This window comes from Marmota marmota, unplaced genomic scaffold, assembly GCF_001458135.2.
Source record: "Marmota marmota marmota unplaced genomic scaffold, marMar, whole genome shotgun sequence".
Lineage (NCBI taxonomy): Eukaryota > Metazoa > Chordata > Mammalia > Rodentia > Sciuridae > Marmota > Marmota marmota.
The window spans coordinates 59785680-59805215 of NW_026000026.1; the positions used below are offsets into that span (position 1 = coordinate 59785680).

General features: G+C 33.6%; 1 protein-coding gene across 1 annotated transcript in view; it reads right to left on the reverse strand.

Moving 5' to 3' along the window:
• Slco4c1 (solute carrier organic anion transporter family member 4C1) overlaps positions 1 to 19536 on the reverse strand; it is a 58365-nt gene that overhangs the window by 19554 nt on the left and 19275 nt on the right. The window contains exons 3-7 of the mRNA XM_015483930.2: positions 8553 to 8735; positions 6198 to 6294; positions 3615 to 3736; positions 1852 to 1970; positions 329 to 473 (exon numbers count right to left, since the gene is read on the reverse strand). Coding sequence (XP_015339416.1) covers positions 329 to 473; positions 1852 to 1970; positions 3615 to 3736; positions 6198 to 6294; positions 8553 to 8735 — 666 coding nt within the window. The remainder of the gene's footprint in view (positions 1 to 328; positions 474 to 1851; positions 1971 to 3614; positions 3737 to 6197; positions 6295 to 8552; positions 8736 to 19536) is intronic.

The window sequence follows — 19536 nt, forward strand, 5'->3', positions numbered from 1 at the left end:
CTCAGATTCATACAATGAATTGTCATAAAATCAGAAACTTTTATCCAAACAAGTATAAAGTGTAGAGGCTGGGGTTGTGGTAGAGCGCTTGTCTCACACGTGTGAGGCACTGAGTTCGATCTTCAGCACGACATAAAAATAAACAAAATAAAAGTATTGTGTTCATTTACAACTAAAAAGAAGAAAAAGAAATTGAAAATTTTTTTTAAGTATAAAGTGTATATTTCAAGGTGCAAGATATTCAAAATTATATATTATCCTACTGAAAATGTGTTGTTGTGGTAAAGTAAAATTATTAGATTAAGTTAGGACAAAGAAAAAGTTTTACCTCCAAGGGTAGCTGCAAAGCTGGATGACAGTCCAAATTGATTTTCTATAAATTTAGGTAAAAATGTTGCAAATCCAGTAGTAACTAAGGCTTCTGAAGAAGTTGATAAAACTAAACACATAAAGACAGTATTCCTCATCAAATTCTAAAGAAAAAAATACAGTTCACCAAATGAATAACTAAGATTATACTGTGAAGTGCAGCATTAAAATGGTAGCATTGTGGAAATATCAAAACTTTTAATAAACACAATATTAGCCTTTAAAATTACAGCATTCTCTCCAGCATCAAAATATAACTAAGGATAATTAATAGATTTACATATGTATCAATGAGAAAATGGGTAGGTGAAGCATCTAGAGAATAGAGACTTCATCAATGCCATGATCATGCCTTTATTACACTCAACAGGCTAGAGACAGAAGGTAGAAGCTCACTTGGAGAGGTTTCCTTACCCACACTTATTATTATAGATGCATGTACTATATATCCACTTATTTGATTTTTAATTGTGTTTTGAATTCTTATGTCCATACTAAACAAAAACCTTGAGACTATGAGCACAGATGAGATTGGTCTCTAAGGATCATAATGACACTCATAGAATCATTTCATGATTAAAAGGCGTCTGAAATTTAGAATAAAGTTGAGCAAATAAATAGGTGTCTTTTTACTGGAATGCTTCTAATCTTTATGCTTAAGCATTAACTAGAAATCAGATACATGAAAATTTTTGCAAGTTGACACATGGAAAATCAATATCATACTAACCTAGAATTTCAACTGCAACACATTTACATAGAAAAGAACAAACAGTACCCCAAAACTCCTGGAATTAAAGTGGGATGACCCTCAAAATATTCATTTAGTCAGAAATATTTTTCAGACATTCAAGGATATTAGGTGATATCCCATCTAAGGAAAAGCAGCAATAAAACTCCGTACTCATAGAGAACTGAATCAGTATAGGAATTTCTACACAGAAGGTATAAGGATAAAAAAAAATGGAAACCAATAATTCTTGAAAGTATTTTTGTAAATTATAATTTATAAAATAAGTTAAGGAAAATTTATGAAACAGAACAGACTTACTGTAAGAGAAAATAATAGTAGTTGGAATTAAGTTATGAACAAGCTTACAAGATGTGCACATGTGGAGAGGAGAGGAAAGGTGGCTGAGGGAAGAAGTAAAAGGCTTCAGTGATAAGTGATCAGGCACTGCATAAGGGAAATAAGAGAGGAAAATGGGCTAGCGTGCCCAAGAGGGACCACAGATTATTGATATCACCAATAAAATAACTCATGCTTTTTCAGCTATTCTACTCTGGAATAGTTGTTCTCAAGGGGAAAAAAACTAAATCTGAAGAGATGTTGATAAAATGTAGAATTTCAGTAAATGAGCAAACAAAAATATACTACAAAAAGGTTTGTATGTGTGTTTTACATATGCATTATGTACATGCAGATGAGGGATGGAAGGAAAGTAAGGGGAAAAAAGTGAAAGTGAAAACAGTTTATTTCACCTTCAGAGCAGCTGGGAAATCTTTAAAACTTTTTCCAAAATTCTCATCTGTGTGTTGCAAGGAACTACTCTTATTCTGATGAGTCTGGGAAATTTTTCCAGCTTGAATTTTTGCTGTACCTGGGGAAAAAATAGTAAACGTACTTGCTCTATCATTTCACTCACCATTTCAAAAAATGCTTACTTTTTAATTGACACAAACTTCCACAGCTATGTAAATTCCATAACAAAAGAGGTCAGTTCCTCTCTGTCAACAAAATAGTACAAATATTTATGTCTGCGATGAGGCCGGCCCAAGAGCTAACTTTCATTACACTACCTAAGGAAGTTCCAACCAGTCTAACCATTAAAATGAGACAATTTTGCTCATCTCCTATAAACTTTCTTCATTTCAAGTCTCTTAACATGTTGTCTACATTTCAAATGTTTCTCTTTCTCGTCCTTTATATATTAAAGTACATTGCAGCTATTTTCTCTTTTCTTCTAAGATGCTTGGCAGATAAAAAATAATATTTACTATCACAATGTCCCTTTTATTTTTAATTTTATTATTTAATTTTGTACTGGAGATTGAACCTAAGTGCACTTTACCACTAAGTTATATCCCCCAGTCTTTTTTTTTTTTTTTTAAGTAAAAGTCTCACTAAGTTGCTGAACGTCTACATTGGTGTGGCTGGTCTTGAATTTGCAATCTTCCTGCAAATTCCCAGCCTACCAAAGTAGCTGGTATTACCAGGCCTAGCTTCATTTTTCAATAGTACTATGTGAATAAATCTGAGAAAATAGTCAACATATGGAATCATAAATTGGAGGACCTGCAATAAAAAGAAATCAATGAGTTCATCTACTTTTAATCTGTCAAGTTCTCTTTTGCCCATTTCCAAAAATTAATCATCTATTTTATTGCAAATGACAATGGGAATCACTAAATATCCCCAACCTAGAGAAGAGTACTTCTATATATACCTATTTCAGATACAGAGGCAAGATCTCAGAGAGGACAATGAACATTATTTTCTATTAAAGTTTTCCTTTTGGATACATGTCTAGTATTAAGATATGATAAAAATGAATGTATGGCAATATGACTTCAATGATAATTGAAAAAAATAAGCACTTGTACTTTCAACCACAAATAACTAACATGAAGGATTTGAGGCAGAAGGTTCCTTGAAATTAGTCATTAACAAAATGCAAACTAAGGATTTTAAAGATATTGTGTCTTACATATAATAAAGCAGGATTCCAGATAAAAGATGAAAAACAAATTTAGTAAGTAGTAAGGAAATGAATATATATATATATATATATATATATACACACACACACACACATATACATATATTTTTAATGAGAAATACATGCATATTAAAATTGCAAGTAAACATTGTCTAAAATAAAGTTAGGTATTCAAAAGTTTGCATATGCACACAACTGAGATTCTATACAAAAGTAAAGAGGACAAATGTACAGTCTTATTAGTCATATAGAAAACAACATCTGGCTGGGCCCAGTGACTTTCACTTATAACCAGCAACTCTAGAAGTAGAGGTAGGAGGATGGCAAGTTCAAAGCTAGCCTCAGCAATTTAGCGAGACCCTAAGAAACTTAGTGAGATCCTGCCTCAATACACAAAAGAAAAGGACTGAGGGGTTTAGCTCAATGGACAGGGTCCTGCTTCAATCTCCTGTACCGAAAAAAGAAAAACTACATTATTGCTAGAATTGGAAAAAAACACTCTGGTTTTAAAGAGAACTTTTTTACCTGGTAAATGTTTTGGGAAGCAAGAGAAAGGTACTATCAAAGACCAAGCAATGAAGCAAGATATGAGAAATCCGATCCACCAAGCCCCCAACCATCGTGGATCATCCTCAGTGATACCAGAGCTAAACAAAAAAAAAAAAAAAAAAAAAAGGAGGTAAAAGCCAAGTCAATGTTGTTAATTAAAACTCAGTTATAATCATAGACTCGAAAATTAAAGATAATCAAGTATGATATTATCATAATAACCAAATTTTTATTGATGCCTTTTTGATAATCAGACAATGGTAGCAGACATTAATAAGTTAAAAGAATAATTATTTACAAAGTTTTTTAAAACAGTAAATGTGACATAAAATTTTAAAATATTTAACAGTTAATAAGTATGATGGATATTTGAAAACATATATAGAATTTTCTGAGGATTCTTTATTAAACCATGGCTGTTTTTACCCTCTACTGTGTTAAAATTACTTAAAATTATTATAATTATTTAAAATTAATTAAATATATCTCACAAAAAAAAAAATCACTGACCTATGTTGAAAGCCCACATTCAGGGCTTCACATTTGGCATTTACTTAAGTATAAACTCGTCTAAAATGATTTGGAGTCACTAATATTTCCACACATGCATACTGTGTACCTTGATCCTATCCACCCACCCATCTTTACACTTACTCCCCTTGTCCTCTGGCACTCATCTCAAGTCCCTTACAATCACTGTTCTACTTTCAAGTTGATTTTTTTTTTTCAGTTTCCTCATATAAGAGAGAGCATGTGATAATTTTCTTCCAGTATCTGTCAAAGGATTACCAATACCTTTCATTTTGCTATAAGTGACAGAATTTTATTTTTCTTCATGGTTGAATAATATATATATGTATTTCTGATATATATGTAATATATATATGTATTTATTTCTGATATATGTAATACATATATGTATATATAAACACATATAAATATATATGTGTATATGTTTTCTTATTTAATCCTGTCATATATATATATATATATATATACACACACACACACACACGTGTGTGTGTGTGTGTGTGTATAATATTTTCAGATGTCCACTCATCTGTACCTAGATTGATTCCCTATCTTGGCTATTGAGAAGAGTGCAGTAACAAACGCGGGTATGCAGAAATCTCTTATTTATTCTATTCACTTCCTTTCTATGTACACCCAAAGTAGCATAGCTGGATCATTTGGAAGTTCCATTTTTCATTTTTGAGGAACCTCCATACTATTTTCCATAGTGGCTATACAAATTTAAATTCTCACCACAGTGGATAAGAGTTTCCTTTTTTCTCCACATTCTTGCCAAATTATTTGTATAACAGCAATTCTAACTCAGATCACTTGCCATTCTTTAATTGAATAACTTGTGTTAAATTTGTGTGTTCTAAAAAAAAAAATCTGGATATTAACAATCCTAAATCAAATGGTAACTAGCAAACATTTTCTCCCATTCTGTAGAGTTGTCTCTTTGTTGTTTCCTCTTCTGTGTAGAAGCTTTTTCATTTGATGTAATCCAATTTGTCAATGTTTGCTTTTGTTCCTGAAATTTTGGGGTCCTACCCAAAAAATCATTTCTTATTCTGTATCCTGAAGTACTCTCCCTATATTTCCACTAGTAGTTTCAGAATTCCAGGTATTGCATCAAAATCTTTAAACCATTTTGAGGATTTTTTTTTCTTTGTTCTGTTTTAACTTATCTTGTCACAGTCTCTAAAAGGTCATACTAAGACTAAAAGCTCTAGGGGGAAAAAATCACATACGAAGGACCACATTTCCTTATTTATTGCTTATAATCAAGCAAAGGATTGTGCAGTTATGATTCCCAATGGTAAAATGAAAAAACAGATTCTCAGCAAAGGTCATTAATTTGTCTATTCAGGAAAAGGTAAAGGCAGGTAATGTGGATTTTGCAATCAAAAGATCTACTTCAATTAATGTTGTGGCTACTTACCAACCTGTAAGTATCAGCTGCTTTAAAGGATTATTGGGAAAATTAAGTAAGAAAACATGTAAGTTATGTTTATTGGAAACATTTGCTCTCTGGAATATAGTATAGGATAAATATTATATATCATTATTACTATATTGCCACGTTATTAAAATAGTGATCTCTCTGACATTATAATTATAATTGTAATCTGTATGACATTATCAGAGCTACCAGAAAATTTATTCTGAGAATCAAAGCCCCATCAGACACTTCAGGCTAGCTGTCCCCAACTAAATCTACAGAAAACATGACTACTTTATATTGAATTGTTGATTTTGAACAATGCATGAAATCTTAGAAAAAAATGTATTTCTAAACATTTAACCACATAACCCTATTAAATATCCTTATTTATGAATAAATACATTATTACACTAAGAGATGGTATGGTATTTATTCATGAAGCAATGTAGCCAGAATAAGATATCATATAAAAGTTGTATATGGTCAGTTTTGTGGCTTAAAAATCCCATGACATATTGAATAAGTACTGTGAAAATTATCTATGATGTTAGTATATTGAAATCAAATAGACTCAAATGAAAGAAAAATAGATATTGCCTTGCCTTTCTCCCATAGCAACATCAATGTACATGGTTAACAGTTGTCCTCCCAAAACATAGCCAATGGCTGGGCCTAAGATTGACATAGAATAGCCGATTCCTAGAAAGAAAAAGAAAAAAAAAAAAACAGACATTGGAAATAGCCAAATGTACAACTTTGTTTACATCTCTAACAACAGTGAAAAAAGACAAATATTTTGCTATAGAAAAATATAAGTAAGGAGGTCTACTTCAAAATTACAAAAAAAATCAATAAATATACTATTTGATGGTATCATTTTATCAATAATTATGTTAAGGAATCTAAAATGTATGTCAGTAGAAAATCTGTCTAACTGTAACAATTACAACAAGGCAAAACAATTGCAACTCCATGGAAAGTTAGATTACGTTCACTGGTTAGCATGAGTAGCACATCTACTATTATTCTGTACTAAGAATGATAATTAGTGTTTACAATCTCAGGAAATAAAACAATGTGAAACAAGAAGTCTCCTCACTTTGCACCCACTTGGAGAGTATTTAACTTGCCATACAAAAGATTTTGAAACTTCTATCTGCCGTTAATTCCATTTCTTAATAGATATTCATTTAAACCTCTTGTTTTTAGACACTTTCCATTTTAACTATAGGCAAGATTTAATTGAACTTATTTGTGTCTATTATATATTTAACATTTTCCTCTGTATAAAAAAAAATTAACTGTATTACAAACGTACAGACGACTGCTGGGTTTTTCATTCTTATACAAAAAAAAAGAACAGGAAACTTAGTTTTTACCTAAACTAAGTACATCTCAATGGCAAAAATGACTAATGTACTAAATCAAGTCTCCAAAATGAAGCTCATGGAAGATGATCTGAAAACATAATTTTTATCTATCTGTCAACTTTCTTAATTTATAATATAGCTGTGTTTTAAAAAGTAAAAAATACTTTAGTAGAAAAATTAAACTATATAATTCATAAGTAGTTGTGCACATATAAAGAATTCATACTCAAAAATACTTTATGAATAAAAGGGCATGCTTAAAAATGCTAGAAATCGGTAATTTATAAATTCTTTTTGGTGGTGATCTTGTTTGTTTGTTTTGGTACTAGGGATTGAACTCAGGGGCGCTCAACCACTAACTCACATCCCCAGCCCTATTTTGTATTTTATTTAGAGACAGGGTCTCACTGAGTTGCTTAGCGCCTCACCTTTGCTGAGGCTGGCTTTGAACTCATGATCCTCCTGTCTCAGCCTCCAGAGCTGCTGGGATTACAGGCATGCACCACTATGCCTAGCTTAGTGGTGATCTTTTAAAGAAATGATTTCCAATTCAGTTAAACCAACAATTTTGTAAGGACATCTTAAAACTTTTGTAAAGCATACAGTTGCTATAGAAGTTTCCATATTACAGATGTACCCAGATCTGGGCATATAGATCAGTGGTAAAATGGTTATCTAACTGTACAAAGCCCCCAGGTTCAACTGCCAGCACTGGAGGCAAAAAAAAAGGAAAAAAAAATTAAAGGATGTGCCCAGGTAGAGTTAGTAGTCTGTCAGGGCCACTCCGTACATACTGACTTTCAGTACTACAGCAATGAGTTTCCTATGATAGAATAAAAAACAATAAAGAGAAAAACTCATATAAAAATTAATCAGGTTGGGGCTGGGATTGTGGCTAAGAGGTAGAGTGCTCGCCTAGCATGAGCGGGACCCGGCTTAGATCCTCAGCACCACATAACAAAATAAAGGCATTATGTTGTGTCCATCTACACCTAAAATATATTTTTAAAAAATTAATCAGGCAATAATTAGATGAAGCACCTTGCATAGACTGGTTAGCTCTAGACTTTAGGGAAGGAATTTTACCTAGAATTAGTTCACAAAGGGGAAAAAAAGGACTCATATAAAAGTGTTAATCTAAAATGAAAATTTAAGAGTTTCTATACACCCTCTGGTTTTTGTTTTTTTGTTTTTTGTGGAGTCTATTCAAGTTAACATTGATATAACCAGTCACAATTGCCACACCCTGTGTAAGTTCCCCAGGATTTAGGCAACCCAGACAAAAGGTTTCTCCAGTGGTTCTTTCCATCCAGGAAGGTTAGCATGCCCAGAGGAGGATATAAGCAAAAATCATTATGCATTTTATTAATCATCTGGTTGTAGCAGTAAATAGTTAAATAAAGGAAATACTGCATTTACCTAATGGAAATGCCTATCACATTACAAATAACTTTTTACCAAGCCTGTTATGCTTTAGTTATAAAATGAGAACCGTTTCTTTGCCTTTTGACAAAGATCAAGAATACTCATAAAGTAAACAATAGGACAAAATGATCAGGGGATGATTATATTAGAGGTTAAACTTACCTATATAGAGAGAAGACTTGTGAGTAGGCACAGAATCATCAATAAAGGCTGTTCCCAGGGTGTAGAGAGGGGTCCCTCCAGTCCCCAGCAACAGTTGCCCCAAGATGAAGACATACAAGTAGTTAGAAAGCGAAGAGTTGGATGAGGTACAACTGGTGCTATTCCTTGTTGTTGAGCAAGTATCTTTAGTAAAAAAAAAAAAGAAAGTGAATTTACAGAAATTCATCAAGTAAATATCTAGCATAAAAATGATTTTTGCTTAACATAGTCCTTACTTTTTTTTTCAATCACTTCACTTTGATTATATTTTTACTTTCTAAAGTTGGATGGTATCAGTCTCTCTGCTGGTTGCAACCCATTTTACAGCCCCAAATGAAAGTTTCTGTTAAGTAATGAAACCTACTGCAAACATCTTACAAAGAGCTAATTCACCTCACTGAAAGATAAATAACAACCAAAAAAGAAAAACAAATTGTATGACAGAATTCTCCATAAAAATATCATAAGAATATAGTTTCTAAATTATCACATCATGAACCTCCATACTGCTTTCCAGATTGGTTGCACCAATTTGAAGTCCTACCAGAAATGTAAAAGTGTGCCTTTTATCCAACATCCTCACCAACATTTATTGTTGCTTGTATTCTTAATAACTGATATTTTGACTGGAGCAAGATGAAATTTTGAGCAGTTTTGATTTCCATTTCTCTAATTGTTAGAGATGTTGAACATTTTTTCCTATATTTGCTGCCTGATCATGTATCTTCTTCTGAGAAGTGTCTTTTCAGTTCCTTAGCCCATTTATTGACTGGGTTATTTGTTTTTTTGGTTACTTGGTTATTTGTTTCTTTGACCCAGCTATCCCACGCGTCGGTTTATATCCAAAGGATTTTAAAACATCATACTACAGTGATGCAGCCACATCAATGTTTATAGCAGCACAATTTATAATAGCTAAATTGTGGAACCTACATAGATGCCCTTCAGTAGATGAATGGATAAAGAAACTGTGGCATATATACACAATGAAATATAACTCATCATTAAAAGAGAATAAAATCGTGGCATCTGCAGGTAAATGAATGGAACTAGAGAATATCATGCTAAGTGAAATAAGCCAATTCCAAAAAAACCAAAGACTGAATGTTTTCTCTGATAAATGGATGTTGATCCATAAGGCGGGTAGGGAGAGAGAACATGGGAGGAATGGAGGAACTTTGAATAGTGCAAAGGGTAGGAAAGGGAAGGAAGGGGGGATGGGGAAGGAAAGATGGTGGAATGAAATGGACATCATTACCCTAGGTACATATATGAAGTCTAGTTTGTGTACAACCAGAGAAAAGAAAAATTGTGCTCCATTTGTGTACTATGAATCAAAATGTATTCTGCTCTCATGTATAACAATTTAGAATAATAAATAAATTTTTAAAAAAATAAAAATAAAATAAATAAAATCACATTATGATACTTAAAAAATAATAATGAAAATCACCTCTTAATGTTGAGAATTCAAACAGAGCTTACAAATTCATGGAAGCATGCTGATATGGAAAGAATATATATGGGCTGATAAAATTGAGAAAAGACATGAAAATAAAACAATAAAACTATCAGAAATGAGGATCACACTGTAATGATCAAAAGGAAATAAAGATTAAGAGAATTATAAGGAGAGAAGATGCAAACATGAAGAATATTAAAGAAAAATTAAAATACCACAATTTATAAATGTGAGAGAATATTATATATAAGGATTCAAAAAATGCAAAGAAATACCTAATCATCTAGAAATATTATATATTATATTAAATATATAATATTAAATATTAAATATTATATATTACATACATATACATACATACATATACATGTATACATCTTCCAGGGTAAAATAAGGAAACTTCCCTGAAATAAATGAAGACTAATCTATAATTTAAAAAGACATAGAATGTCTGAGTGAAATGGGATGCAGGATTTTTGAAACCAAGATATTCCCTTGCAAATTCATTGGATTTTAGAAGGTAAAGAAATAGCATTTTGAAAAACAAGACACAAAGGTAAAGTTATTTATGCAGAGGGAGATAAAAATCAGTATGTTTGGCAGGCATGATGGTGTATGCCTAAAAATCCCAGAAATTTGGAAGGCTGAGGCTAGCCTCAGGCTAGCCTCAAGAACTCAGTGAGACCTGTCACAAAATAAAAAGGACTGGGTATGTGGCTCAGTGGTAAAGTGCCACTATATCAAAACAAATAAAAACCCAGTAAGTGTGTACTTAATCCAACAAAAGAACGAAGGAATGCCAAAAATGTATTAAATAAAAGATAACATGATGCACAAACTTTATACTCAAACTCTTTCAGATATAAAGACAAAAACAAGTGTTTTAAACCTTAAACATCTTAAACCTCATAGAATAAATCTTGTTTGAAAAAAAAAATTGCTAGAGTACAGTCAATCTTCCAAGGAATCCTCCATTCAGAGTTGAATGTGGACCTGAAGAACTTCAGAAGCAAATACAAAATACTTTATTAAATTGGACTGTTATAATACCATTTTATAAAATGGATTCAACTACTCTTTGTATACTGTTGAGGAAACTATTTGAACCTACGATTTTGACTTTCAATGGAAAATCAGTTTTGAAAACACTCTCAACATTGCTTAATAGGGAGGAATTGGATAATAGCTACCGAAATACAGGTAGATAGAAGAACCAATTCTGGTGTTTCACAGAGCAGTAGTATAACAAAGGACCACTTTATGTTTTGAATATAGCCTTTACTGCTCTTCCACTGCAACTTATTTTTTTACATGGGCATTTTTCTTTCTCTCTCTCTCTTTTTTTTTTTTTTTTTCTCTGCCCCTCTTCAGTCTCTCTTCCTTCCTAACCTCAGGGGAAATAGGATTACTCTTCTTCCCCATCTTAGGCAGATTTACCTGCCCTTGACCACACACCTACCCAAGGAACAAAGTAAACCAGATTGAGGATGGAACCAGAAGATCTCAGAAATGACTATCACCCAAATTAACAAGTCAATCACAGCTCCAACAGAGAACACTTGGAATGTAGCCTTTGAATCACCTCAGTTCCTGCAGAAGAATCACAGCCTCTGTGACAGGTGTCCCCGTGTGTTTCTCCTTTGATACCAAAGCAATAAACTTCCTTTTCCTTTTTCTCAAAGCTGTGTTCTCATTGGATTGACATCAGGACCAAGAACTAAGCTTTCGGTTACAGTAGGGAGATTATTAGTTTACGACAACAACCTACTATAAAGGTTATAAAGACCCTCAAGAAAGGAGTTTAAAGGCTCCAAATAAAAAGAAATGACAAATGTGGAAGAGCATAGAAATACTAATCGCAAAATTTTGAAATGGCTAACAGAACATAGAAATACTAATGTACTGACTTTATCATGACACACTGTCTGCATGTGAATTATAACACTGTCCCCGATACTTATGTAAAGTACTATGTAAATTTTTAAAAATCTAAATTGAAACAAACAAAAAAAAAGAGGCATGTTATTTGACAACACACCACAAGGTGGAGCCCCTATGTTGTTTATGAATTCCGAATAGGGTTGCCATTAAAATCACAAATTAGAATTTCACTTAACAGAGAATCCAGTGGCAGGTCCTTCCTATAATATTTGCAGAGTCTGCAGCAAAAGAACAAAATCCATATACCATATGTCAGAATATTTATAAGTTAAATATCAAACTCAGCCCAACCCTTAATCCCACATAGACCCAGAAACCCACAGCCTTGTTCCCAAGCATTTGCCCTAAACACCTGGAAGCTGAAGAAATCTCTTTCCCTTTGGCCCATCCTGTAGCCAGGGGTAGGGAAGGATGGATGCTGCGTCAGGGCAGTGGAATTCCACTCCCCCAGTCCCTTTTCTGAGAGAATTTCTAGGAGCTGCCTGAGTCTCCCAGGTTGGATTGAAGAGGCAAGGTTTTACAGAGAACTCACTCACTTTAATTACCTGCATCAGGTAGATTGAGCTGGCAAACTTTCCTGCGGCCTCACTTTCTCTCTTCCAGGAAAGTGTAATTTTCTTCCCCTGTCCCCACTCTCTATTTCCCAGACAAGGCCCTACAGGGTAGAAAAACCTGCTGGATTGTTATATTTGGTCACCCCCTCCCCCCAGTCACAAGAGCACCTTCCTTCCTGGGGAGCTCAGCTCATTTCTGCATCTCCTTTACAGTCTTTTTCACTAACCCTGTTACCAGTCTTTCAAACCTTTCTTATAAAATTTGAAAAATAAAAGATCTTTGAATGTCAATGTTTGCAAGGTGTGGGGCCCTCTTGAGCACTGGGCTCAGGGAAGGGTCCTTCTTCCACAGGACAAAGATGACTGGTGGTATCTAAAACATCTAAAACAGCAGAAAGGAAAATGTTCTTCCTGCAGGTGAGGATCAGCAATACTCCCAAGTCTAAACTCATATCCTTTGTCTGTAACAGGAAATGAGCCAGGGAGCAGCAAAGCAATTTTGATTCTTTAAGGAGTGTGAGTGGGAGGAGTTTACACAAAGATTCTCACAGGCAGCTCTGCCCTCTTTGTGGGAATTGAAAAGCAGGTAGCCTTTACCAGCACAGCCCACCTACCTGGGATGACAGCCTGATTACTCACCATCTCTGGGGGCCTAACAGGAACTGAGTCAATGAAATAATTTTCAAAAAACAGCTACTGCAGCCTCTTAGAAAGATGTTATAAGAAAAACCAGCAGCATAATTATATTAAATTAACATTAGGCCAAAAGAAATGTCTTTCTACGTTCCATTAGCCATTTCAAAACTTTGCAAATGTAATGACCAATTCATTAGAAAGAAACATCTGAGAAGAAAAATAAATAGAAGAATTAAAACTAAATTAAATTAATGTTAGGGCATTAGCCCCAAAATATTTTTCATGGAGCAAAGGAAAATTTTTAAACATAAATTTCATATTGAAACAAAGCAATTGTTTATGTGAAAGAAGAAATCGAAGCAGAAACAAAATTTTTTTAAAAAAGATGAAATATGCATTGGCAGGAAATCTAAAAGAAAAAAAAAAAATAAAACTCCATAGAAATGAAGATACAATGTAAAGAGATCCAATGTGAAGGGACTAAGAAAATAGAGCAATGGACACACTGAATAGAAATGAGAAAAGTAATTAAAAGAGTGATTAAAAAATTAATACATAAGCTAGCCAATGGGGATCATGTATACATATAATTGAAGTATCTGAGAAAGAGAACTAAAGCTGTGGAACAAAATATGCAAATATAAGATTTAGGAAATGATAGTAAAATCTAAAAATATGAATGTAAATTAATTTTTCATAACTGGGTACCAAGGAAATATGACCTAATGAGTCATCCCCAAGATACAGCATAGGCAAGACTTTGAAGAGACTCCAAACCATAGGCACTGGGGCTTGAGATACTTTGCAGATAATATCAGCAGTACACAGTATGTCACACATTAGAAGCACTTCTAAATGATTTCAGAGTTGACAATGGTGAATGAGTAGTTTGTGTGCTCCCTCCTAGAAACTAATAAGGGATATAGCGTGCATCGAAACAATCAATGAGTACAGATGAATGAATCCATGACCTAAGAGTTTGAATAGACGGTATTATATTTCTTGCCTTTTTTTTCAGCATTTTTTTGTTGTTCTTTTAATATCCAGTTAGCCTAAGGTTCTGTATTTTAGATAAGCAGATTGACTGTTAATAATTATCTCAAAAATGTTTGTCATTTTATCTTGATAGAAATTATTATAGAAATGTTTTCAATTTCCATCTCAAGTTATTTAAGTAACTATCAAGCACATACACACACCCCTTCCTTTTTCTTGCATGACACACATGCACAGGCCAGGGTAGCCTCTGGTATGTCCAAGGAAGAAAGGAAAGATTGGGGGTTTTACAAAGACAGAGAAATCTTCTGAAGTTAGTATGAAATTTATGGGTACTTTTGGTGCCCAAGGGAGCTTATAAGCACTGCTTGGTGAGCAGTAGCAGTCACTATGTGAAAGCCAGATTTTTTAAGTTATAGTTTTCAATTATTTGTAAATTACTAAAATAATCTTAAAGGTAAGGCCTTCTTTCCCTTTATCTAAGTGAATTTGTGTTTATCATTGCTTTGTAGAACATGACTGGGCTGTTATTCACAGCTACTTTTGTTGGGTGCCAGAAAGCTTGCAAACTCTGTAAAGCAAGCTACACTTCCTCCTCTGCCTGCCAGTCATGGGGAAATCTCTGTGAGGTCTTTACAGTGAGGACACCTAAGTTTTCGTAGTAAGGCTTGGTTAATTTCTGTAATGATGACCTTTCTCCATTTTCAAATGGGAAATGCAAGACACTAAAAGCAAATATGATAGTTTTATGTGAGCTGCTTGCTCACATAGATGCTTATGATTTCCATAACTACTTCTGTCATTTCATTTAACAATGAATGCTATGTCGTGCATCTAATTTTATGCTTTGTTTGACAGAAAGCACATACTTCATAATGGGAAGTACAGGTCACATGGTGAAGGTAAGCATATTTAAGTCTGACCTACTAGTATCTAGGCAGAATTCAAGATCTGCTTTTCAAATGAAGAACAGTTGTAGGCAGGAGACACTATAGTCTTACTATAAAATCTTGATATCCCTATGATTTCCCTATGGAGACTCTCCAGAAGCTTCCTACATCCTCTCTGCTATAAACACTGCCTGTACCTGGTGCAGAACTTGCTTTTGCTTCACTTCCAACTAAACTTTGGCAGCTTCATGCATTATCTAGTAAATGGGCAGATGTATGTGCACAAACGAGGTCATGGATGCCTCCAATACTCCAAAAGGTGCACCAAGTACTATGTTTCCTTATGTGCAAGAAGCACAACAGGTAATATGACATGGCCCAGGCTGCCAAACTACTACTGCTACGGTAGGCCTCTAAAGGATTTGTGGTTTATCTCCTTTCCTCTGGCATGCATATGTTTTTCTAAGGCATCTAAAATATTTTTCATTTCTTCATACCTAACAAGCTTCATTCCATCAATGTAAAACCCAGCATGGTGTTCTGTGGAATGATAAAATGATCATGGTACCTCTAGACCATAGTTATAGCCTTAGCACTACTGCCATTTGAGACCACCTTATTCTTTGTGGTGGAGAATTCTCCTGTGGTATGGGGTTTATGAATGTCTCTGGTCTCTTCCTACCAAATGCCAGAAGCATCCTCCTTCTCAGCTATAATAATCAAAAATGTTCCCTGACATGGAAAATTGCCCCAGTTGAGAACCACTTCTCCAGACAGAGATCAAGATGATTCTTATAGTACTGAGATAAGATAATAATAATATAATCTAACTCTTTGAGTGAAAGTGGGCCACCCTAATATTCTTTGCAGTAGTCAAAGAAAACATCTATAATGTAAATAGCTACATATTAAGTATCTAAAACTGTTTTGGTTTCCTTCAGAGATAGCACCAACTGTGGTTAGTGTCACCACCAGACTATGTTTACAATGATCGATGTCATGCTCCATTACTTTACCTTTCATTTGCACTAGAAAATTGTGTAGAAAAAAAAGGGGAATATTGTTAGGAATAACTACTTCTAAGTCTTTCAGATCTTTTTTTTTTTTAAACCTTCATTTTATTTATTTATTTGTTTGTTTGTTTGTTTTTATGTGGTGCTGAGGATGGAACCCAGCGTCTTGCACATGCTAGGCGAGCACTCTACCACTGTTTCAGATCTTTGATGGTGTCACAAAACTCTTTAATTCCCTTAAGGATAAAGTACTACTTCAGGCTAAACATCTTATTTGGGGACTGGTACTTAGCCCTTCTAACCATAACAGCTCTTAGTTCACAAATTCTGCCAGCTGGTGGATCAGTACTTCCCTTCCCTGTCAACATTCTGCTGTAAGGCTTCTAGCCCATCCAAGACGGATTTAGAACAGACATATTACATACTCCTGGCCCTGTTGTAAAGTCCTCCAAACAGATCTGTTTTTCCATGAATAATGAATTCTGAGTCCATGGACTGACTTAGACTTGGGAATCTGACAGAGGGTTGTGAAACTCCATTATGTAGATTTAGATCAGGTTTTTGTTCATAGGACTTAGAATTATTATATTTATATTTGAATAATTGGACCAACTTTGCCTCTAACGCATAGTGTGGTCATTTAGTTTCTCTCTCTCCAGGCTCTGAATGAGCAAAAGAAGAATATGCATTACAAGGTCCATTCTATAGGTCTTAAATTAATTTTTGAAAAGGAAGGGTTACTATGAAAATATAAGATTAATTTGGATTTCATAGCAAAAAAGCCCTGGGTGCTAATTCTAATTATTAAACACTTACAGAATAGCTAATATGAGCCACAGCTATTTCAGTTACTGGAAAGATGAACAAACTATGACTCCTATACTCCCAAAAAACTAAGTTTGTATAGTAGCAGTGGTAGTTTATAATATATAAATTAAAGCCTGAAATTTTCAGAATTTATATGATCTAAATACTACAGTAACATTTTTAAAATTATACAGAAATGCAAAATAAAATTGAAATTGTCAGAATACAACAGATCAAACTGAAAACAAATATGTAGAAATCATAAACTAAACAATGTACTAATGAAATTAAAGTGATACATTAGATCTAGAGAATAAACTTCATTTTGAACTAGAGATTTATCACAAAAAAATATATCCTGAATATAGGTGCATTTAGCAAAAACAAAAGCAATAGTATTTTATGGTGTTTCAGATCACAATATTATAGCACTTAAACTACACCCATAAAACAAAAATTTAGAAATGTCCAATCATATTGTTACATAATATTTTAGTAACACCAAGTCCATAAAACATCAGAAAACTCTAAAATACTTCTGTTACAGATGTATTGTTTGTATGAAATTCAACTTGGAAAACTGACTAGATTGATAATAACATTGAAATGATAGGAAATATCATCTACAAAAATAAAGTGGCATTGATATAGATAATTTTCCTACTTATTCAAAATAAAAATCCTCCACATATTATTCCTAGTGACTCCACAAGCATTTTAGTAATATTAAGTATCCTTGGACTTCTTTCAATAAATATGTGATTTAACTTTGTTCCTTACGTTTTTGAAACACTCCTTTATTTCTTCTTTCCTCCATTCCTTTAATCAACAAATACCTGTTCTCCATAATATATGGGATAATATGCTGGAAAATGGTGAAATCTGGTGTGCTGGAACCCTTTTACGAGTTATATATTTTAACATTCTACACAAACTTGTGGTACATTTCTTTTCTGACCCCATCCTATAACAAATAACAAGCAACAACAAAATTTGTGGTAGACATTGGATCTTTGCCAAATATTCTAGGTAAAAATGAAAGGAAATAGAAAGACTAAGACTTAGGAGTAGAAAAGACCAACTGCTTCTCTCATCTTGATCCTATAAAAGATCAAAGATGGTCCTACTCATTACCTATAGGACTGAAAGGATTAAAGTGAAACCAAGAAAATAATTTTAATTGGAAAATATGGGTCAAAGTAAAAATATGCTTTCAGTGAGACTGACAGGATTACTAAACTCTAGAGAAAGATATGATGTTCGGAAAGATAAGAAAGGTGAACTATCTGGGCACAACAGCACACACCTGAGATACCAGTTAAGGCAGGAGGATTACAAGTTTGAGGCCAGTCTCAGAACTTAGCAAGCCTCTAAAAAACTTAGCAAGAACCTGTCTCAAAATAAAAAATTAAAAGGACTGGGAATGCATCTCAGTGGCAAAGTGGTATTGCCCCTGGATTCAATCTCTAGTACCACCATCCTCCCTTCCCACAAAAAAGTTAAGGCATATACTAAATCTAAAAGGAATATGATTAAGAGACCAACCAAACAAAACCCCCCAGTAAGTGTGGCATTGATATTAGAAATCAGTTAAGTAAGAAATGTTTTCTTAAAAATTTGTAGTGCCCAAATTACCCCCAACATCTAAGAGAAATTATGATTGATAAGTGTTTACATGACCCTGAGTTCCCAACTCTATACAGGCAGGAAACAGTCTGAAAGGACTCCTCCTTAGCATTCAAGACCGATGATCTCCATGTGCTCTCCTCAAATGTAGCCAAAGATGGTAAAAAAAAAAAAAAAAAAAAGACCCAGAGAAGAATGATGAAGCCGTTTACTGGAGGAATACTCATAACACCCTGAATTCACAATTTCTACAAAACAGTGACTCTGGTTTTTCTTCTTCTTTCAACTACCAGAAGGAAACAGAATGCTAATTGTAAATAAAAAAGAGTCAAAAAGGATGTTTTCTTTTCTTTTTAATGTGTATTGCTAAAGGAATATAGCTAGGAGAAAAGTGGGTTAAAGATACGTGAGAGACGGTAGTTGAAGTGTACACCAAATCCAACCTGGAATAAAGAAAGTGGTAGCATACAATGGGAAAATGCTAAAAATGTCCATTGTTTTGTTACATGAGATAAAGAAACAAGGATGAAGAGAATAAAATCCAAGAGTTTTATGTCCAATGGCCATTATTATCTCATCAATTTGCTCAATAACCTTCTTGAACTATGTAGCTTTCCTGTGAACATTTACTGATGCATTCATGAAAGGTGTCAAAATCTGAAAACCCATTCCATTTTTTAGCAATACATAACTGTCTTCTTTTAAAATATCAACTACAATTTATTTTAGAGTGATCAAATATTGATACCTACTTTATTCCATTTATAGCTATACTTACTATATTAGATAGAAAATAAACAAAGCGATTACTCTTTCTTCCAGTCTAGTGGAGGGGGAAGCAAAAGGTTTCAAGAGAAATTATGGATTTTCTCTAATAATGAAAAGTTCACAGTTTTTATCTAAAGGGTATCTAAGTATTTTTTGAACCAAGAATTATTCATTCATTTTAATATATTTATTTAGCACCTACTTTATATACTATCCTAATGCATGGGAAATATAGCAATGAACAAGAGACCA